Here is a 23526-nt window from a genome sequence, read left to right as displayed (position 1 = left end):
TGATCAGTGCGTACTGGTCCTTTTCCTGAGGTGTAGCTTTGTGGCAAAACAGACCTCTTAAAAAAGAAATCAGTTGACATATCTATCCAGAGGACGAAAGCCCAACCAAACAAAAAAGCTAAAAATTCAGTGTTACCTTCCACTTCAGAAGTTTCAAATACTATGCAATTTTAGACCTACAGGCCAGCAGGTTGTTTGTATTTATCTATCTGTAATTTTCATTTTCTGCACAGGAAATTCACTCCCAGGAACTCAACTGACATAAAGGGTGTCCAGGACAGCCTCCTTCCTAACAAGGCAAACACTACCACCAGTTGTCTCAGGAGTATGACTGTTGTCATACAAGCATTTGTAGTCTCTTCTTGAAATGTAGCACCCTCCACACATAGCCTGAACCTGGCGTCCTTCCCTATCAACAATGTTCCAGAACTGTCCTCGAAAAGCACACTGAGCCGGCACCTTCCCTACAAAGGCTGTCTGTCTTCCATCCCACAGACGATTCACCAGCCCTCTCCAATTATTTTCCCATTTTTTTCTGTGACACACATGTCTACACACATGATTGCATATGTCACTTCCTATAGGGGAAAAGACATTTCTAAGCTATAGACCCAGACATGAAACCACATGATACTTGGTGGCTACTGCCAACTGCCTTCCTTAGAAGCTGTATCCATTTGAACCTGACTGGCAATGCATGCAGGTATCTATTTCCCACACCCTTACCTGCACAGTGCTAACAAACTTCTAGGCTTTGTCAACATGACAGGTAAAAGATGCTTTCTTGCTGTAATTTTAATTTGTACTTCTCTTATTTTGAGTGAGCCTGAACATGGCACATGTTTAGGATCTATATTAAACAATCTGTAATTACCCATCTTTCTATTGAGTTGTGGATCTTTTCATACTGGTTTATAGTAAGTATTTTTACGTGAAAGAAATTAACCTTTTATCTCTGATAGGAATTTCACATTTTTTTTTTCAGTGTTTCAGCTTTATGGTTACTCTATGGCATGTAGAAAATTTCATTTTTATATTTAGTAATCTTTTATTTCTCAATCTTTTCTCATAAATGGCTTCTGGGTCTGAAAACAAACTTTAAAAACCTTCCCCAATATGAGGCTGTAAAAAGTGCCCCAAGGTTCTTTTAGTAATTTGTGGTTTCATTTCTTTTATATTAAACCTCTGCTCTGCCTCAAATTTAGTTGTGAGGCATATATCCAACTCTGGTTTATTTTTTTTCCCCAGATGGTTACCCAACTGTCAATACTTTTTACTGAATAATTCATCTGTCTCCCCACTGATTTGAAATGCCATATTTATCATAAAACAAATTTCTATTTATTATGCCTATTTCTAGACTTTCTAGTATGTTCCATTATCTGTCTATTCATATATCTACAACATTTAATTTCACAACCTTCAGGCACAGAAAGTAGATGGGCCAAATGCTCAGGACAGGGCAACAAGGAGGCCGGGAGGGCGAGATGACAATGGCAGAGGAAACTCTTAGGGGCGACAGAGATGTTCGTCATCTCAACACTGGTGATGGACTCACAGATATGCAAGTTACTAACACCACGAATTACGAAAAGAACTTTGGGGCGCTTTTTACAGCCTCAAATTGGGGAAGGCTTTTTAAAGTTTGTTTTCAAAAACTTTAGAGTGCACACAAGTATACCTTGTGCACCCTACATACGATTTATTGTGGGTCTGTTCTACCTCAAAAAAGCTGTGCAAAAAAAAAAAAAAAAAAAAGAATCCAAGAAAACAAAAGATTTCCTACAGCTTTTAAAATATGTTTGAATATGCAGTAGTGCTGCTCCTACTCCATACTCTTATTTTACAGACTTTTCCCACCTATTCCTGTTTTTTTTTTGCCATCCCATGTGAACTGTAGAATCAATCTACCTAGTTCTAACCGGTGGGAATAATATGGACATACACATACACACACACAGCCACACATACTCTTTTAAATGACTCACCAAGTACAACACTGACCAAACAATCAACTCCTTGTTCCACATGTGGCTTCTCTAGCTCACATGGCACAACTCTAGAGGACACAGTTCAGAAATATCCATGAGTGACGACGAGCTGTAAGAGGTATACCATCTATTGCTGGCCTTGAGGAGACAGAGGGAACCATATTCTAAAAGTAAAACCTTTAAATTTAATTTTTAAGTAGCCGACCACATATCAGGACAGCACTGTTCTCTCTTACTTCCCATAAAACCAACTATAGGAGGTAAGTGCTGAAATGGGGTCCTAGTCCTTGTGAATTCAGGTTACTGTTTAGCTCTCCCTTATTACCATAAATCATTTCAAGTTAGCTCTCGCCCTGGTATGAGACCCTGCTGGTCAGGCCCCCAGCACTGAGACTCGGTGTCCAGCTTTCTTCCCAGAAAGAAGGGAAATGTAGGCCAATGTTCTGAAGCACAAATAACTGGCTTGAATCACTGACACATTTATTATGATTTTCCTTAACATAAAATGTTACTACAAATATACCATACTGCTATTAATTCCTACCCTAACAATCCTCCTGTGGTTTTTATCCCTGACAAACTATAAAACTGGCCAAAATTAAAGTCAAGTAAGTGATTCAGAAAAGTGTAACATTATAATTTAAAACATTTTAAAAGCAAGTGTTGGAGACGTCATGAAGGATATCGCCATTGTTAAAAAAGTCTGCATTAAATAAAAGGAATGGCCTCCTTGTTAGATTCTAAAAACAGATAGATATTTCCATAACTATGTTTTGAGATATGTAATTTATCATGTTAAAGACAGATACAATTCTGAGAACAAAAAAACTATTCAATACCATATTACCATCTTGCCATGTACCAAATGTGGAAAATCAGGTGTCAAATTCTACCAACTTTTCATAGTCTTAAGTATTATAAAAAATGTTAAAGTAACAACCAAAGCCTCCTGGTAACATTTATGAAACCATCAAAACCACCCCTTATTCTTCATGTATTTACTGCCGCCCACCACCCACTCCTTTCTGAAACCCGCCCCTCCATGGACTCCTGGCTCTTTGTCACTCTGCTAACCACCCACATTCCCCCCTGCCCTCTCCCAGAACATCCTCCAGTTCTCATCCCTGTCTCCCACTTCACATGTTTTCTCACCAGACCTCACCCTAGGGCCTGACCAGTCTCTGGCCTCCCACCAGCCATGCCTCCACCACTTTGAAGCTGACAGCTCTGCCTCTCCTTTAGAAGGCTCTCTGCAGACCCCAATTCACGAAGGGCAGAGACACACCTGCAATAACATCTCAGGCTCTGGCTGAGTGCAATGACAGATGAAACACTGACCTGCTCACCTGCCTTAATGAACCTGCATTTCCAAATGCCACCTCTGCTGAGGTTTTACCTCAAACTGCTCGTTCCCTCACTATATCAGAGACCACTAATCTCTTTGTCATTTCCATTCCAGATCCAGCCAACGAGGTCAACTTCAATCTCAGACCCTCCTCTCCCGTGTGAAGGGCGATAATGTACCACCCCTGGCAGGGTGCTATGAGGTCAGATGTCACAGACACAGAGCAGGCTCTCTTGCTTCCCACCGCCACCTCCCCTTCCAGTTCCACCAGATCTACCCTTCACTCACTCCTATGGCCATATTAGCATGTCACAACCTCACCTGTAGGGCCTTAAGTGGCTGAACCCAGGTGGACACCTGACCCCAGAGACACCAAACACAGTTGGGGGCATTTGGACATGGGACAGAGACAGAATCCAATGTTGACAAACGCTTGAACCAAACCATCAGAGAGAACCAGGGTGATGAACCCCAAATGCTAGCACTGCCCATCTTCACTTCTATTCCAGCAGTATCTTCTGACCAAAAACTGTAGTGTCTTTTCCAACACCAACCACTTCTCTGATTCTCTGACTTAAGCTAGGTGTCCTACGATTTAATTCTCCTCTTCTGACACCAATTTCTGGAGTTAGCACAGACCCCAAAAGTTAGGGAATCAGTCCCACAACACTGCCCCTACTTCAAACACCAGCTGCAAATGGTGGTCCCCAGGTCATATGCACTTCTGCCTACTGACTACAAATTTGGAGTTTTGACAGAATGAGTAACAGAACTCATGAAAGCATTCTACTCACTATTACCAGCTTACTATAAAGGACACAACTCAGGAACGGCCAGATGGACGAGATGCACAGGGCAGCGAGGTACGGGAAAGGAGTGGAACTACCAGGCCTCTCTGGGAGCGTCACACCCAGCACTTCCCTGCCTTCACTAGCCATAAACTATCTAGCTCTGTTATTTGAGGATTTTTATGGAGACTTCATTACTGGAGAAGGTTGATTAAATCATTGGCCTTTGATGAGCAACTCCATCTCAGGGCCTCTGTCCCCTCCCAGGAGGTAGGGGCGGAGGGATGAGGTAGGAGTGAAAGTTCTCAGCTCTATTCAGGGCTTGGCCTTTCTGACACCAGCCCCCATCCTGAAGCCATCCAGGGGGCCCAGCCACCAGGCATCTCATTAGCATATGGAAGACACTATCACTCCACAGATTCTATGGTTCTAAGAGCTCTGTGCCAGGAATCACAAAGACCAACTATTTTCTATAATACCACAGCTCTGAATTGGTTTGGGTTTCTTTAGGTACCTCAAATTCATTCTCTTTCTCTCCTTACAAAGTCTTCTCTCTGAAACATGTCCTCTCTCAGTGCATGGCTCCCACTGACCCGTCCCAGTGGCCCTGTCTCTAGTCCTGTCCTTCTCACACCCAGAGTGCACCCCTTCCACTGGACCAAGCTGATTCTGTGCTAGGTCCCAAGAGCCTACAGAACAATTTCCAAGTCCTCATTACACCATCCTGGCCCACGATGTCCTACTACCTCTCTAGCATCACCTGACGACTTCCCAGATATTCCACAGACCCTGGACTGACTGGTTCCCAGACAGAACACACTCCTTCAATACGCCTTCTCTGCCTCCCTTCACGCCCATCCCTCCACCCAAAATGTCCTTACCGCTCTTGCTCTTCATGTGTCATTCCTACCTAATGCTTAAGATCCTATGTGGGCTAACTTTCTCCAGTAAGTCATTTCTGAATTCCAGGAAGGCTGAGTGATATTCACTGCGTCTCTCTATCTGGGCTTATAAACTCACACAGAGCATCTGTTTGTGGGTCCGTCTGCCTCCTGGACACAAGCCAAAAAAGGAACCCACTTCCTCACCTCTGTTCACATGAAGCCGGGCACAGGCCTGACCCCAGATAGTTTGATGCATGCTCAGGGACAGTTCTGGAAACAGAAATCAAGTCTACTCAAGGGAACACAATACAATGAATAAACTACCTGAACACAACAGAAATGGAAAACCTCACTGTGATGAGGACATGAAGAAATAAGTCTAAAGTTAGAACTGATCTTTAGCACTGCCAGTAACCCTCTCCCTGAAATGATCTGACTCTAAGGAGAGTGATAAAACATCAAAAACACTGCTCACCCTTTAATCTAGCAGTTTCACTTTGGGAAAAATATTTAAGGAAACAAAAAAGATCTTCATAGTAGCACCATTTTCAACAGCTAGAAACAACACAAATAGTTAATGACAGGGGGACCTAAGGGAACTGCTGAATACACCCACAGTAGAATGCTATCTAGTTATTAAAAAGACAAATCAGCAGAAAATACGAAGATGTGGTTTCTATGAAGTAAATCTGAAAGAAATAGAATATGCAAATAACCTAAGAGTCCAAATACAAAGATGGTAAATTATGTCCATGTGATAGAATGCTATAAGGCTTTTTAAAAATGTTCAAGAATATTTAAAAACATGAAGGAAAAAAACCCCTCAAAATACAGTAAGTAGAAAACAGACTATAAAGCAATACAAAGTATAAACTGGTTTTCTAAAAAAATACTGTGTACATGTACACACATTTCGTAAAATTACAGGAATATAAAGCACTCAACATTGGTTTTCCTGTAAACTAGATAATTTAACAATTATTTATAGGTCTTTAGAAATAATGGTTAAAGTTGCTACTTATAAAAAGCAGAGGTGAAACTTTGAACTATAACTACTTATAAAACTAATTTAGTCCCTCATTAGAATTTCTCCAAATTTTCCTTTAAATGTCACGTGAGAAAGAAGTGCCCTGTTCACGTAACAGATGAGAAAATTTAACCATATAAATTTCCCTAGCCCAAAAGTGGCTTTGTGACTTCCATCTATAAAGAGGGAGTAGGTATTATTTACCTTGGAGGGTAAAGGGCCAGGGATAGGATAATGGATTCAAGTCATGAGGCCACCACAGAATGAGGTAATTCAAATTAGACCTGAACTTCCTTTACCAGGACAAAGCAATCCCTCTGGTAACCTGTCAGAGTACACTCATTGGCCCATGCATAGACTATAGGGAAAAGTACATGTGAAAAACAAATAAGAAAAACTATCACATCAGGGTCAGAACACTAATTGATCAAGTTATCAACATAATTTCAACACTCACCTCATTGGCCTTTTTAATTATCTTATCATCCACATCTGTAATTCCCATCACCATGATGATGTTGCATCCAAAAACTCTGGTTAGGATCCTTCGAATTATATCAAATCTAACATATGAGCTGAAAGAAAAAAAAATGGTAGGTCGTCTGTAATATAGAAAGTCATCATTATAATCTTTAAAAATAGTGCATTATATTATTTAACATGCTACTGCCTACCTTCAAGTGTGTGATATAATTGATAGTTCAAGTGCAGCTAAAGAAAGGAAGAGCTTTTTACTGACTGGTCCTCAAAAGAAATCGATAAAGGTACTGCCTCAGTTTCAGGATACAATGTTAACATTTTTGATTTTAGAGCTGTTGTTTATGTTTACATCTATTTAGCTGTATAAAAATATATTTGTATAATCTCACTAGTTAAAATACTGAGAGCTTTTACCATTTTTGTTCATGTTCTAGAATAACTAATGCTTTACTATGACAAAAGAGAAGCAAATAATAATTATAAATCAAGATATATACAATCCTATTAAAGCTGTGTAAAACTACTTCTAAGAAAGGTGCACATGACTGTGGCATATTTAAACACCAACTCCTTGACAGAATACAATGAGGTAATTCAGACTTGTAAAACCAAAAGGTTTTAAAATCTATTAAGATCCATTCAAAATCTCAAGAATCTAATTTTCCATAAAAGCAACGTAAGAATTTAAGGTCAATTAATCTCATGTTCATCTCTGTCATCCATACAGACTCTCTTAATCTGAGTTCATAAAATCATGTCCTTCGAAAACTAGCCATGTACTCACTCACTCACCCCAAACACAGCTGAGGCCAAGTTTGTCCATTCCGATGACAAAACTCTCTCTGAAACTTCTTGCCAAAATATTTAGCTGTTTGAAGCCTCGGGCTACTTGTTTATAAATTAGGCAAAATTCTACTACCTCAAGGGGTTGTTGTAAATAATCTTAGTGCCTGCACGCAGGAATTCCAACAAGTAGGAGCTATTATCACCATTATCATTACTATGCCTTCCTTTCATCTTGATTCAAGACTCTACAAGTCATGAGATTTGAGAGAAAGAAGAGTTAATAGGAACTTAAAGTGAGAATAAAAGTGAAGTCACATGCTTAGACCAGAGAGCTCAAGGGCTGCAAGAGCTCCAATTACTGCAGGTGGGCTGCTCCCCCAGGGGCCACTCACGAGAACCACGTGAGACTGCAAGGTAGAGGGTCAGAGAACTCAGCCCATCTGCCTGGTTCATCAATTCTCAGCTGTGGGACCTGGGACTGGTTTGTTAGCCCTCTGCATCTCTCTGCACCACAGTATTCCCATTTGTAATTTGGAGATAACAACATTGCAATTTGCTGTTAGAATTACATTGGCCGGTGTTTGTCAAGCATTTAGAATAGTGCCTGGCACATAGCGAGTGCTATCTGTGCCTGTTAACCATTTTTTTTTTTTTAAATAGGGGATGGTGTAGCTACCCAGGGAGGAAAGTGGGGAGACATGAACTTGGAGAGTAAATAGGACAGACTTGCAGAACCACGGAGATGTCCTTAAGATTTTGAACTTTACCTTAAGAGCAGTGGAGCCATGCCTGACCATCCCTGCCCCCAAGACCTCCCAACTTAGAAATCTTGTAGTACTTAGTGGCATTCTACCTCTCGGGAGCATTCTAAATTGAACGGCTCTTCTTGAGGAATGAGTTCTGACCATCAAGGCTTCCACAGTGGTTATCCTTGAGTGGGAGGTGGGCAAAGGGAGTGATGAAGTGGGAAACAGGCGGCGTCTGGGGTGTGGTACAATCCTGTTTCTCCACTGAAGAGCCATGAACATTCATTCAGATGTACACTTAAGATCTGTACTCTTTTCTGTATTTGTAAGGGCAAATACAAATTAAAACTTAGAGGCTTGATTCTCTAGTTGAAAGAGAAGAGACTCTCCCCGATGTCCCCCTTCACAACTTCTTCCTCAGTCCTTTCAAAATGTCTGTCAGTCTTTCTAAAGGCTAAATAGGCCTCTGTCAATCTCGACTCAGAAAAACTTCAAGAACCTGGGAGCTATCTATTTGAAATAAAGTCATCAAGGAAAATAATGCTCTATCACCCAATGGAAGAAGGGCCTAACTTGTCACCTGACTCCACATTGCAAACGCTGCCTAATATAGTGAGTTGTATCCACTTGGCTCTATAGAGGAGTGCAATTTCTTTGTTTTTGCAATCCTTTTATAGCAGGTTGCCTGTAATGTGAATCCCATTATGGTTAAACACTTATTCAATAATAAAAATGGTTTTCTTTCTCTTCCACCTTCATAGAGAGGTTTTTCAGGTTGGGAGATTACTTACTGTTTTTAATATTTCCCTAACATATTTTATACTTCAATACAGAGATCAAAATATGCTTTTTGTAATTAAAAGTATGTTAACCCAAAGTGAAGGAAAAAAAGTGATTTCTAGATCTTTTAGTGTTATAACACAAAAAAGGTCAGATCTTACTGTGTGATATACAATTTTTTTAAATGTGTATTAAAGGTAACTTTTTACTTTTAGTCTCAATCTGAACAAGTTTAAAGGCCTATATACATTACTTATCCTCAATAACTGTTGAGCGCTCATCACATGTTTAAGTATTGTGTTAAGCAGCGCTATACGGGCGTTGTCTCATAAAATTCTTAAGTTCAAAAAGAGGGATACTATTATCATCCCCGTGTCAAAGATGAAGAAACCAGGACTCAAAATAATAAAGTGACTTGTCCAAAGTTGGGAAGTAAAAAAATGGTTAGCAGCCAGAAATAATTCCTGCCCAGCTGACTGCAGGGCCCTTGGAAAGGCCTTATCTCACCAAACCCATCCAGAAACATAAAATTCCAAAACGGGTCATTTTTGCTATTCTCATTGCCTCACCTGTGAAATGGGTATAAGTGCTTAGAACTGTTAGAACCAAATGAGACTGCAATGTGTGTGCTTACCACGATACTTGGAATATAGTAATTATTCAGTATTCTTAAGTAGCCACTTGAGATGGACAAAACCTGCAAACAGCTTTTGCTTTATAAAATAAATGACTGAAAATTCAATTTCGGGATACTCACCAAGCATGGCCAAGGTGTGCATGATCATAGACAGTCGGTCCACAGCTATACCTAGGAACAAAGTTAAAATCCATCACATGAAATCAATATGCAAGAAAGGACACCACTTTTCTCAGCTATGATTATCATAAAACCATACCTTTTTTTTTTTAAGTAACTATTCTTGGGGATTTGAATCGCTAAATTCATATCCAAACCCTGTCTATTCACTGGGACTATACCAGTGTCTTCAATGGTGCCTTCTGTGTATTTTATTACTTACTAAATGATTTCCACCTGAGCTCCCGCCCCCAAACACGCTCAGTCCACAGAACTTCCCCCTACCTCTCACAACACCCCGCCCCACCCCCAATTCCCAGGAAGCTACCAGGAGGCAGCGTCGGCGCTGCCCACGATTAAGGGGTCCTTCCTCTGCGTGAGGCTGTTGTACACCTTGACGCCCGTATCGTGTCCTGCAGGTTGCAGCCAGCCCTGCCCGCGCGCCCCCGACACCGCCCGACCCAGGCAGGGCCCAAGGCCTAGCGAGGTGGGAAACAGCGGGGCGACCAGACGAGAACGGAGCGTGCGCAGCATGACCTGCCCGCGTGCCCCGCGGAACTAGGAGACTCGCGGATCCTGGGAAGCTCACCACGCTCGCTTCTAAAGGCCTCAGCAGGCTCCGCCTATCCCGGGAAGCCCCGCCCCGCCCACCTCTGAATTCGACCTGCACTGCCCTGGTCCGGAAAGAGGACCCACCCTAGCAAAAGGCCCGCCCAGCTCCCGCCCAGCTCCGGCTCCGCCCACCCCGGAAACAACGGTAGGGAAACCGCTGCCGGGCCTCCCTCAGGCCAGGCTGCGGGGGCTGGGTAAGAGGGCCGGCTCTGGGTGGGGGGAGGGGGGCCAGCGCGGAATATTGTTGGAGCCCCAGGAGGCGGGAACAGGCGCTTGGTCCCTCCTGGCGAAGGGGCACCTCTCATCAGCGCAGGTTGCTCCGGTACTGATGAATCCCGGCCGGTGCCACCTTCGCCCAAGGCGCAGGAGGTTTTTGTGAGCTGGCATTCTCGGTGCGGGCGCTTGCCTCCAGCTACTCGCCTGCTCGCAAAGCACTTTTACAACAGACGTGTTCCCAGAGCATGTTTGCACACACTTCTCAATCTCCGGATGAAAGACCAAAGCTAGAAAAGCACCCATTCATCAAGTACACGTAGTAAAAAATGTCTTCTTGGAAATCATTTTAAGGTTAAAAGTTATATCATTTTGTCTAAGAATAAAAACATTCTAAATTGCTGTTTCAGTAGAACTTTTTAAAGGCGGAATCACTTGAAGTTACTTTCAAATTATCTCCGACAAACGTGCTTCTATTGATATCTTGCAAAACTTTTTTTGAAAATCTTTACTTTTGCAGTCCTCAAAAGAGGAGAAATTCCTCAATTGCTATTTTTGGTTTGTTTTGGTAGTTCTATTGAAAAGCAAATGCTTAAGTAGAGATAAACCGGTATGTTCCCAGAGCACTTAAAATTTTTTTGAGATCCCTGGAGTCCAACTCTGCAATTCTGATTCAGGCTAAACTAGTCTAAATGTAAACTATGTCCTAAATGCATAACACTAAAATGTTAGAACCTGTTGTTGAAAATTAGGAGACCTCTACATTAATAATGCTAAACAGTACTCCTTGACTATTCGAAGTACTACTAGAGTATTGCCAACACTTATCTTGATGTTATTTTGTAATTAACTCGTTTCTACTACAATATGCATATTTCTCTCCCTTAGTATTTTATATTGTAAGTTCTTTTGAATCTTTCTTACTGTACCTAGCACTAAATTCAGAAAAGGTCTGCTGAATTAATCTCCTATGATATCCAGGTGTTGTGCAGGTGGGAGGAAATGTGGGTATGTAAAATATCTAATAGGGGAAGCTCTGATCCAGTTAGTAGATGTGTCATTAGATGGGTCAGTAAAATAAGAAAATGAACAAAAGGCTTGACTGCAATCTGTAAGAACACACAATTCAAGGAAAAAACTAGTTTGAAAACAAATTTAGTAACATCGAAGACCAAATCCTGCACTGAATTTGGATAGCTGCAACATTTGAATTGGCCATAGAAAATTATAATTTTTAAATTGACAACGGTATCTTCTGTCTTCAGAAAACTGGTCATGTAATGTGTTCAAGCCCTTGACTGGCAGCATTCTACCTTAAACCTTGAGAATAATCAAAAATGATAAACATAACCCATTATTTAATGGTTAAAAATATGATTCCTTTCACAGGTTGAATATTAAAGTAAGTTGACTAGGAAGGTTTACTAGTATATACCAAAAAAAGAGAATCTGATAATTTGAAGTGACCCCTTTCTAATCTAGGTCAGAACAAAGAAGTATATTAAAATGATCCAAAGTTTTGTGAAAATCATTTCTTAGCCCTTAATGACAATATCAAAAAATGTAGTTCTCAGTATTATATTATCTCTCAATGCAAAATCATGTAATTCCAAAATAGAAGAGAAAGGTAGCATATTGTTAAGGACATGTCAAGTTTGAAATGAATGTTTATTTTTTAAGTACCTCAAAACATAAAGAATTGTACATTATCTCTTTTTTAGTCCTGTAGATTTGAGTATTTTCAGTTAAAATGGAAATATAATTTTAGAAAAAGATTTATATCTATTTTTACAACACATTCCTAAAAGCAAAAGTGAAACAACCAAGATTCTTCAATATTATCTTCAAAATTACAGTTGTTTTAACTATTGGTCTTCAAACTTTGTTCAGAAAACCATGAAGTCATTGGTATATATTTTAAGAACTGTGTAAAGCTAATCAATAAAATATTGTCTGACTAATTAGTCTAAGGTGTAAATTAAAACGTCTTATAGAATGTAAGCTCATTATTCACTACTGTATCCCCCAGGGCATAGAACAGTAACTAGCACTTGGTAGGCACTTATTATATATTTCTCGTTGAATGAATAAGATGTCTTTGTGTTTTAGTGTCTGTAAAAGTCCATTAAAACGTGAGGAATCATTCAGATAGTACCGCGATTTTTGAAAAAGATAACCTAGGTCAAACTTCGGTTTGATTATCATTGGAAGGGATAAATGATTTCTAACCTTAATTCTTAAGTTCAGATAAACACTACTCACTCTAGAGCCAATGAATGCGAGCATTAAAAGAACTCCTTTCTTGTTACTGTACTTTAAAAATACCTATATGCTCTTAGAGGAAAATGTATTACTTTTCTTAATCGACTTCGTACTCTCTATGCCATGTAACATCTCCGTATCCACATAATCCTCTTTTGTGTATACCAGTAGCCAATAAATTTTGTTGCATGAAATAAAATCTTATGATTTGCGTTTAACTGGGCCAAGACTAGAAGACGTGTGAATCTATAAGTAAAATAACAACCATTTTCCCAAATATCAAAGTGAACGTCCTCTTGATGTGGAATTGGATAAAGAAGTGTAAGAGCGAGGCTCAGTTTTACTTCAAAGCGTAAATATTATTCGTCGTTTATCACCGTGTAACTTACATTCCATTGTGAAGAATCCATTTCGAAAGACAAAACAGCTCAATTTAGTCTCGTTTGTTGTACTAATAATATCCATATCACAAGATATCCAACAGATCGCTTTGAAGAGCAACACTGCAAATAATAACCTATTTTATAAACATTGGGTTGGTCCGAAATATTACTGGATTACATGTAGTAATTTTTCAAATTCCCAATGGTCTCGATTGTCACAACATTGTATGGTCGAACATCTTGAATTTCAATACCGGAACCTCTGCCCGTTTAAACTGTAATGTAATTGCTTTATGTCTGATGGTGTGCCCTGTATGGCAACAGTGCCGTACCGGAGATAAGGCTGACCGTCTGAATAGGAGAGGAGAAAAAGCTAAGTACTGCCCTGGCAGAGAGTTGGTAGAGACATCACGAGGCTGGAGGGGTCAAGCTAATTTACAAGGCTAGAGACAAGAAGACAACCCGTCCACCTTAGGAAAGAAAAGACGACGCAGACAGCAGACAGAGAACAGGGGACAGGATGCAAAGGCGATCCCCGCAGAACGCCTCTAGGAATCGTGCGCAAAATCACAGGCCGGAGTCCCGCGGACAAAGGTAGAGATTGGTCACGCCCATGGGGAGGGGTCTCTGACGGAAGAGGCCGGTCTGCGCGCGGGCCCGTCGTCTAGGCAACAGGATCCTCTGTGCCGCAGCTTTTCAGGAAGCCCCAAAACCGGGAGTTTGGGGCGGGGAGAGGAGCCGGTGGGGAGGGGCCAAGACGGCACAGAGAGACCCTAGGACTCCAGCGACCCTGCTTTTGGTAGTCTTCGGAAGTGAGGAAGCGGACTTCGAAAGCAGATTCCAGGGCACAAGCGGGAAGGGGTCAGGGTTGCCCGCCCTCTGTGGGGCTCTGGCCCGGAAGCAACTCCCCTCTTGGGCCCCTTTGTCTTCAAGCCGCTCGCCGCTGGGTTTCGGCCACCGACACAAAGGGAGGGCTGTGACAACCGCGCAAGCGCGCGAGCCGCCGAGGCTGCTGGGAGTGGTGGTCCGGCTGTGGAAGGGCAGGTCTCCCGCGCGGGCTGGCGGCGGCCCCATACTAATACGCATGCGCCATCACTTCCGCCTTGCTTGGCCCGCCCTCTCCTTCCACCCCTCCGCAGGACGCGGGTTTCTAGTACTGTACAGTAGTAAGAACCCTGGAGGCGTTATCCGACCTCGTCCCGCCTTCTCTAAATCTTGATTGGGCTACTGAGATGAAGGCGGCAGTGGATTAGCTTTCAAGGTTGCCAGTCTGTTCCAGGACCTACTTATAACCCCAGTGCGCGGCGGGTACGGGAGACTGGGGCTGAGTCGGGCACGGGCTTGTTGGCCGGAGTGTATGATGATCTCGAGGCGGCTGTTCCCAAAGCAGGGTCCGTTTTGGCTGGGTTTGGGTGGGTCTGGCTGCCACTCTGCATCTTCCGGCGGGTGTGCAGAACCGCCAGACAGTTCTGGCTCCAAATGCGGAACTCCTAGTAAAGTTTGCGCCTCGCCTACTGCCCCCTACCCCCACGACCCCCGCCCTGGCAAAAGTGACAGACAAAGCCACACCCCCGCGCGGCCAGGCCGGTGAGGGGCGTGAATGCGGCGGGGGCGGGGCCCGCAGGGAGGGGGCAGGGGGGCGGGGCGCATGCGCTGTGCAGGGGGCCGAATGTTTCCCAAGTGTTTGAAACTGGTATTTAGGTTTTCCACGTTGGACAAGTGCGGCGCGGCGGGCGGCGCGCGCCCCTTCCCGCGCTCGCTCTGCCCGGCCCCGGCTCCTGCGCCGGGGTGCGCGCCCGCACGCCCGCCCCGCGCCCGAGGCCGCCGAGCGCTGGCCCGGCCCGCCCGCGCCGGGTCCCCGGGCCCAGGCGGCGCGGCTCGCAGATGTAGCGGCGCGGGGCCGGCCGGAGGGGGGGGCGCCGGCGGGCGGGAGCTTTGCATTTTGCAGCGCTGGGCTCCGAGGGGGCGGGGGCTGGAGGAAGCGGAAAGCCGCGCCGAGTCGCCGGGGACCTCGGTGAACCATGTTGAGCCCTGCCAACGGGGAGCAGATCCACCTGGTGAACTATGTGGAGGACTACCTGGACTCCATTGAGTCTCTGCCTTTCGACCTGCAGAGAAACGTCTCGCTAATGCGGGAGATCGACGCGAAATACCAAGGTACGGCGGGATGGATGGGCGGGGGCGGCCGCTTCATCCCCGCGGGTCGCAGCGCGCCGCGGGGCCGCGGGCCGTCCTGTTCCCCGGCTGGTGAGCCATGGGCCCGCGGCGGTGGCCCTGGCCCAGCACGAACAAAAGGTCTGGAGCGTCTTTGGTTCGCCAAGGTCCTTGTGCGCGAAGCCCGGACACGGAGGAGGAAGGAGAAACGAGAGGTCTCAATGCCAGGCTGCGCGAGCAAAGCGCTCTTTGTAGTGAAGTGACGAGGCGGGGTGCTGCGGGGGAGGGGGCGCAGGCTAAGGCGCCGGAGGGATGTACTGCGGTCGCTAAGGTTTGGGGTAGCAGGGACCCGGCTGCGGTCAGGGCTGCTGGGTGGGTGCTGCGGGCGAGAGGTCCCCTGGCCCTGCTCGCCATCCCCGGAGCCACCCCCACCCAGTCCCGAATCTGAGTGTTATATAAAGTCCAGGGTCGGTACTACGCGCGGTGTAGCCCCAGTCGCCGCCGCCCAGCTCCCGGGTCATCCCGCAGCGCTGGACACTGAGTAGGGGGCGATGCGGCCGGGTGTAGTTTGAGGAGGGCCAGGGCTTTATTCTGTGCGTACGATGGGAAAAGGGAAAAGAGAGGGAAGGATGAGGCGGGGAAGTCGCCCATCTGTGCTGTGCTTGGGGGGCGCGTGCAAAGACTATGGGCTTGCAGAGTAACATGGCCGGGGAGAGAACCTGTGGGTTGTTCTCTACAGCCGCTGGTGCCTAGAGTGCCTGAGAGAAGCGGAGGGCTCGTGTCCGCTGGGAATTGTTGGCTGTTAGGAAACTTTACTGCCAGGTCAGGCACTGTATTGGGGGCTCTGTCGGGAACGTAGGTCGTCACTCGGAGTTTACTAATGTTTACAGGGCTGCGCAGCAGGGAAACGGAAGAGGGAGGGGGTAGGCGCAAAGCCACCGCTCGCCACGAAACGCACAAAAAGACAGCACCAGCGAAGGCGCCCCTGCGCGCTCTACCCGGGACTCGCTTTCGCAGCGACATTTATAGGAGACTCATTAGCATATTGCGAATGTCCCGCTTCAGCCTCTTTATGATTGGCTATGGCGTCCCCATGGAATGTCCTTATCAGTCCGCTGCGGACCTATTGGTTGCTGGGCCGGATGAGGGAGGGCCTTATGCAGTGACTGACACGAGTCTCTGTTTCCGCGGCCTTCTTTTTTTCTCTTTCGTAGAGGGGCGGAGAGGAGGGAGGAGGTCGAGTTGATTTGAATGTCTTCTGGTCGCTGGTTTTCGGCCTTGGATTGGCTATTTTAGCCGCTGGATGGGCTGTGTTCTCTCGCCCTGTTGTTTGATTGGCGGCCCGTCTGGCCTCCACCCTCCAGCCCAGCGACCCCCATAGGCGGCGGATCCCGGGGCGAGGCGTGTCTACTGTTAGCTACCTCCCCCATTAGCCGATGGCTGGACCGTGTCCAGCCCCCCGGTCCTCAAGGATCCGAGATCAGCCACTTCCGGCCGTGGAGCAATGGCGGTCCCCAGGGTCCTTGGTCGAGGCTGGCGAGCAATAGTGCCGGCACTACCGAGAGTGCTGCTCAGGCCTCCTGTCGTAGCTTCAGGGATCAACTGGCAGGCCAGCAGCCACAAGGAGCAGGAGAAGCGTGAGTGACCCGAGGCCGGCGGCTTTTGGTGGTCAGTGCCCCAAAATGGCTCGGATAGTATAAAGTTAAAAGTGGGGGGGGGGGGCATTTAAATTTAAAGGTTTCTGTTTTTGTGGAATTCGTTGTCACCGGCACTCTTCATTAGCACTTTTTGGAAATTTCAACATGTCAAAAATGCTTATACCCTTTAAAGTTGCTATCTTCTTGCATTACTGTGAAGAAGCCTGTTTTGCTCTTCAGAACGGTGCTTATTTGGCTCCTGCAGAGAAACTCAATCTCAACCCCAACCCCGGCATTTGCTGAACCTAGTGCCGTTGAATGAGCTGAAGTCTGAACAACTGTCATAGTAGTCATAATTTCTTTGGACTTACTGTAAATGTTGAGATATGAAGCATACTTCTAAAACATTAAGCTTTTATTTTTAAAGAACTTGTCAAACTTGATTAATAGTCTTTTGCTTAGTATGCATTAATTGGAGATTAATTCACAAGAATGGGTTATAATTAGTTTACAATTAATTTTAAGTGATATTTGAGGTTATTTTTGAATTATTGAATTCAAAATTATTTTTGAGTTATTTTTCAAGAATCGTTTTTTAAATACTTATGCACTATGAAAGTTGGCTTCATAAAGAACTTAAGTGTAACTCTTATGTAAAAAGATATATTTCTAATGAGATCAGATTAAATTTTACAGCAATCTCATCTAATCCTTATATATTTTTTTCCATGGTACTGCTTTCCTACAGTAATGTTTTAGAAGAAAGAATCAGCAGCAGTTTGAGCTGATGAAGCAGAAGAAGCGGGTATCCTGGCAAAATGCCTCCCTAGTTAGTGCTAGTGTTGTTCCTGTTTATAGATGTCTGTACTCAAGTGGCACTGTTGATAGAGTATTTTGTTTGGGGCATTTAAGAAATATGTGCCATTGTGAAGGTAACAGAATTCTGGGTAATTTTGTGATGAGATGTTCGTTTCTTTACCACAAGTGAGACTTCACATGGATATAAGCTTGTTTGTGATATAGAAGAAGCCATGCTTATTAAATTTTAAGTTAGCCATGTGATAGAATGGATCTCTTTTCTGTAAAATGCTAAAATTGTCTTTAGAAATTTGATTACTTATTAAACCAAGTGATAGTTTTGTAACATGTAATTCGTTTAACAAATAAATGTCAGAACCTTATTTTAACATCTATGAAATAAAACTTGAGTTGAGCACAGCTATTTGTGTTTAGAATTAATTACTCTAAGAGATTATGAAAGTATGGCATTCCTCCTTTCTGGTGGAAGACAGTCTACATTGTTCCTCTAGGACAGGGGTCCCTAACCCCAGTACTGGTCTGTGGCCTGTTAGGAACTGGGCCACATAGCAGGAGGTGAGTGGTGGGCAAGCTTCATCTGTATTTGCAGCCGCTCCCCAGCACTAGCATCACCACCTCAGCTCCACCTCAGATCATCAGGCATTAGATTCTCATAGGAGCACTGATCCCTGGTGCCAAAAAGGTTGGGGACCACTGCTCTCGGAAGTATCTTCAGAGCTATCTTTAGTATAAAGAGATAGCCTGAATAATAATGCTTTTATTTCGATTCACTGTTGGCCTAAGTTTATATGTTTATGCTGGAGTTAGATTTATGCCTTATAACTATTTGGAGATAAGGTCTGGAAGGGATGAAGGCCACGTTTTATATATATATACGTTGCATCGTACCACACACTTCCTAATTGGAGAGTAGAATTGCCTTATTTTGAGAGACTGCAAAAGGGTTTCAGGAGAAAAGTCTGACATTGTTTAATTTTATAGTTACTGTTTGGGGAAAATTACTGGGAATTTCTAGCTGTATTTAGGCTTTTGGCAAGAATATTTACTTGCCTTATTTCAATCAGATTATTTTAACAGCTTTTATTTCTTGAAAAATTGCCTAATTACATTTGGTAAATTACAATTTAAAATCACATACTGTCTTCTAACCTGTCCAAGGAGGTTTAAATTTAGTATTGAAGGTTTTTAATTTATATTTTATACTGTTTTACAATCTGTTGACTTCTATAGATATAAATGTTCTTTTAACAATAGATGCAAAAACAAAATATGCCACCTTTGTTTCTAAGCAAGGCTGGGTTGTCTGGATTATTGTGACAAACCATTGTGTTTTCAGTAATCCTAGGAAAAACATGCTAGGATGAAAATCATTAATTTTATTGAAAATAAAGTTTGGGCCCCAGCACTTCACCTAAATTCAGATTTTTCCCCTCAATTGCCCATCACAGGAGCATTTATTACTCATGTTTCTGAATGCAGCAAGAGCCCCTTAGGGGAGCTTTGAGTGGCACTTTGCTAAATGAGAACTGTGTTGGCATTTGTATTTAGTTCCAGGCCTTTTTTTCAACTGGAAAAAGTTATAATATTTTTGTACTAGGAAGCCCTTGCATTGACCATTTTTGTCCTTCACAATTACATTTTCATAGACTAAAGAATTAAATAAAAGACTCATTAGTGTTTATAGCATGGGCATAATGCTTGTTTTTTCCTTTGCAGAAATCCTGAAGGAACTGGATGAATATTATGAGAAGTTTAAACGTGAGACGGATGGCACCCAGAAGAGGAGAGTGTTGCACTGCATTCAAAGAGCCCTTATTCGGAGTCAGGAACTGGGGGATGAGAAGATCCAGATTGTGAGTCAAATGGTGGAGCTGGTGGAGAACCGGACCAGGCAGGTGGACAGTCATGTGGAACTCTTTGAGGCACATCAAGAGGTTAATGACACCACTGGCCACAGTGGCAAAGCCGGCCAAGATAAGTCCAAAAACGAGACAATCACACAGGCAGAAAAGCCTAATAACAAGAGGTCCCGGCGACAGCGCAACAACGAGAATCGGGAGAATGCAGCTAATAATCACGACCATGATGACATCACCTCAGGAACACCGAAGGAAAAGAAAGCAAAGGCCTCCAAGAAGAAGAAACGCTCCAAGGCCAAAGCAGAGAGGGAAGCATCGCCTGCAGACCTTCCCATTGACCCAAACGAGCCAACGTACTGTCTATGTAATCAGGTCTCCTATGGAGAAATGATCGGCTGTGACAATGACGAATGCCCCATCGAGTGGTTCCACTTCTCTTGTGTAGGACTGAATCATAAACCAAAGGGCAAGTGGTACTGTCCCAAATGTCGAGGGGAGAACGAGAAAACCATGGACAAAGCCTTGGAGAAATCCAAAAAGGAGAGGGCTTATAACAGGTAGTGGTGGACCTCGCTGAACAGTGAGGAGAACTACGCCAGTGTATTTATTACATCGCCACCTTTGGTGAGGCACAAGGACTGTACAATGTATATTTTTAAAGAATGTTAGAAAGGGAGCCATTCCTTTTGTAGGGATGGCAGTGGTTCTTTTTGCCTTTTGTTTTCATTTGGTACACATGTGTAACAAAGTGGTCTGTGATCAACATTTTAGAAACTACAAATATAGATTTGAATTAAACACTCAAGTGAGTCTCAGACTGATTTTTATTTTTATTCTTTTTGACTAGGGGAGTTGACTTGGAACCTAACACATTAAATGTGGAAGGAAAAGGTTTTGTTTAGCTATGGTTTTATTTTAATGAAAGTAATGTTATTAAAACATTAACTAATTTTTTTAAATTATCCAAGTTCCTAAATATTTGCCCATAGCAAATTTGTTTTCTTGCTCTAATGTGTGTCCATATAACAATTTGATTAAAATGTTTAAAGTTTGAAGATTATTTTTTAAAAAGGCAAATGGTCGAGTTTTACATGACATTTTATATACTGTCCTGTTCCCCTAAATGGCCATTTTTGAATGATTGGGTACATTTTTTATTAAACAGAAGTGGTCTAGTCTTGAAACTCCAAATCACGCTTTTGCTATCATTCTAATGTAGCTCTATTTACATAAAGTATACAAATGTACATTTCCAAGTGAACTTGGACTTGCTGTATTATAATCAGAAGTGCAGCCAGGTGCCATTGTGAAACCAAGGTGTGTTTTCTGCTGTGTGCATGAGAGCTGTACAGATGTGACATCAAGAAATAAATGAAGCTTAGCCAGTTACTCTAGCAGTATATTTGATTTTGACATAACTGATTTTTAAATTTTAGTCTTCAAAATTGTACACCAGCATTAGACAAAGCCTTAAGCAAATTTTGTATTAGTGTTCTCACTTAATGAAGTAGAAGTTACCTAACTGCCAGCAAATAAATGTCAAAGCAGAATATATAATTAAACCAGGGGTTGGAAAATTATTGTCCACAGGCTAGATCCAGCCACCACCTGTTTTTGTATGACCTGCGAGCAAGAATCATCTTCACATTGTTAAAAGGTTAAAAATAAAAGTCAGAAGAAGAATCTTATTTTGTGACACATGAAAATTATATGAAATTCAAATTTTAGTGTCCATAAATAAAGCTTTATTGGCACACAGCCATGCTCATTTACTTATGCATTGTCTATGGCTGTTTTTGTACAATGGCAGAATTGAGTTGTTGTGAAAGAGGCCATATGACCCACAAAGCTGGAATTATTTATTATGCCCTACGCAGAAGTTCTCTGATCTCTTATTTAGACTAATTTCTTGCATGATAACCTGATAACCTATGTTCTTAACTGCCCACATATTGAAAAGGCCAACAGAATTTCCATTTCTAAGTGATATATGGTTCGCTTTAACCATGTGTTGCAGAAAATTAGTTTCTTTCCATAGTTTGCTTTGCATTCTCTGAAGCTGCCTCAAGGAAGACTTGAGTAACCACTGTAGCATCTAAGGAGCTATATGGCATTTATTAGTAAAACAATAAGTTGCTTTTGATTGTTTACTTCATAAACAATTATCAAAAGCTTTATTTGTGCTAGACATTAATCCCTTTTACATTGAATTTCTGGTTATGGGGTACTGTTTGGTAGAGGAATGCAAATTGTAGTTGGTCATACATTAAAATGTGAACTTTCTGTATATCAATACAAATAGGCATTTACTTTTCAGCAAGACTCTAAAACATTTAAGAATCTTGAGTTGAAATTTGATAGTATTTATCAAATAATAAAAAGTTTGCTGTATGAAAAGTTAAATAAAATACATGATAATCCAGTGGCAACAAAAGTAGTTTTAAAAGAATCTTTACTGATATAAAATTCTGTTGGCTAGTTTTTCACTTCTAAATTAGAGCTAATAATGAAAATTAAGTTATGGGAATGAATTGAATAGAACACAGTTGCCAATACCAGGGTTTTTTTGTATTCAGTTTTGGTGTACCCAGCTATAGTGGAGAGAAGTGAGCACAGAGGCCAAACCTTGCTGTATTTGAAACAAAACATAGGTCACTTGCCTTTTAGGGGTTTGACCTTGAATAAATTTGCTTAATTCTTATCCATGGTTTTTCACTTTTAAAATACTTGTTTTGTATAGGGTGGTTCTGAGAAATAAATGAGGTTAAGTAAATAAGAGACGGGGATGTTGTTTATCAAATGCTGGATATTTTTTGCCTACCTTTAATGGAGTTTCCAATAAGGACAAATTGCTAGATTTTTTTTTTTTTCCAAAAATGTGGAACATCGAGAGGCAGATTTTGTCTAATTTGGCAGTCTTTTAAATTAATATTCTTGGACATTAAAAAATTCATAGAGAAGTACTTAGAACATCAAGATTTAGGGTTTAGATCATAATTAGATAGAATTGGAGAATCCAGGTAACCTTGGGAGTGCTGAAAATGGGACTGAATTCTTTTTGAAAATAGATTAGTGGAAAGCTAATGTAGAACTTGCTTCATTTTTTATTAGTTTTTTAACTTGAAGTATAATCGACATAACTTAGTTTCAGGTTTACAACACAACGATTCAATGTATATATTGTGAAATCACAAGTCTAGGTAAAATTCATCACCATACATAGTTACAGAAGAAATTCTAAATCTGATGAGGACTTTAAAGATATACTCGGCAACTTTCGAATATGCAATACAGCATTACTAACTATGGTCACCATGCTGGACATTACATTTTCATGACTTATAAGTGGAAGTTTGTACCTTTTGACATTCACCCATTTTGTCCACCCTCTCCTCCTGCCTCTGGCAACCATCAGTTATTATATTTAATAACCAAGTTATTACAGTTTGGATAAAGGGTCTAAAATGTTTTCATTAAAACATAATACTTTGTTCTAAACTAAAGAAACTTGGTTCATTCAATTAACTAATGTGTGTTCGGATAAAGGGTCTAAAATGTTTTCATTAAAACATAATACTTTGTTCTAAACTAAAGAAACTTGGTTCATTCAATTAACTAATGTGTGTTGAGTAGCCACAGCATGACATTCCTGGGGCAGGGGGCATGGAGGAAGGTGTACTTGGAGTCCTGAGAAGGGATACTGCAGTGACAGGATCCACTGGCCACCCACATGGATATGTCTTCCAGTGACTTGGACATTTTATTGTGTTGGTCGCAGTACTTGAGACTATCGGTAGTTGGAAGTGTCGAAGTAACTTACCGAAGTAAAAGCCATTTTGTTATTACTATATATTTATTTTAGAAAGAATAGATATTTACTTGAAATGTCCTTTTTTATCATGTTCAGTGTTCCAGGTAAAAGGTATTAAGATATTAAAACTTCATTAGGCAAAATTACTAACTT

General features: G+C 42.4%; 2 protein-coding genes across 8 annotated transcripts in view; one reads left to right on the top strand and one right to left on the bottom strand.

Annotated features, from left to right (window-relative positions):
* Positions 1–10206, bottom strand: part of CARS2 (cysteinyl-tRNA synthetase 2, mitochondrial) — a 42468-nt gene extending 32262 nt beyond the window's left edge. For all 3 annotated transcript variants that reach the window (XR_004953372.1, XM_036228802.1, XM_016145262.2), the window contains exons 1-3: positions 9952–10206; positions 9585–9635; positions 6493–6610 (exon numbers count right to left, since the gene is read on the bottom strand). Coding sequence is in view for 2 of the 3 variants with exons in the window: in XM_036228802.1 (XP_036084695.1) it covers positions 6493–6610; positions 9585–9635; positions 9952–10157 (375 nt within the window). In the remaining variant the exon portion in view is untranslated. The remainder of the gene's footprint in view (positions 1–6492; positions 6611–9584; positions 9636–9951) is intronic.
* Positions 10207–14438: 4232 nt separating this feature from the next.
* ING1 (inhibitor of growth family member 1) lies at positions 14439–20951 on the top strand. Of its 5 annotated transcripts, none has more exons than XM_016145270.2 (2): positions 14439–14484; positions 19420–20951. In XM_016145270.2, the coding sequence occupies exons 1-2, from the start codon at positions 14451–14453 to the stop codon at positions 20121–20123; spliced, it is 738 nt and encodes a 245-aa protein (XP_016000756.1). In that variant the 5' UTR covers positions 14439–14450; the 3' UTR covers positions 20124–20951. The 5 variants fall into 5 exon arrangements, with proteins under 5 accessions (XP_016000756.1, XP_016000754.1, XP_036084699.1 ...); XM_016145268.2 differs by lacking the exon at positions 14439–14484 and adding an exon at positions 14978–15250; XM_036228806.1 differs by lacking the exon at positions 14439–14484 and adding an exon at positions 16284–16422.
* Positions 20952–23526: the final 2575 nt, after the last annotated feature.

Source organism: Rousettus aegyptiacus, unplaced genomic scaffold, assembly GCF_014176215.1.
Source record: "Rousettus aegyptiacus isolate mRouAeg1 unplaced genomic scaffold, mRouAeg1.p scaffold_m13_p_11, whole genome shotgun sequence".
Lineage (NCBI taxonomy): Eukaryota > Metazoa > Chordata > Mammalia > Chiroptera > Pteropodidae > Rousettus > Rousettus aegyptiacus.
This window is presented reverse-complemented; position numbering and strand designations above follow the sequence as displayed.

Coding starts and splice junctions, on each gene's coding strand:
- ING1 (XM_036228805.1), top strand. CDS start 17,672: ATGAAGCAGAAGAAGCGGGTATCCTGGCAAAATGCCTCCCTAGTTAGT. Junction 17,817..19,419: donor AAATATGTGCCATTGTGAAG/GTAACAGAATTC, acceptor TTTCCTTTGCAG/AAATCCTGAAGGAACTGGAT.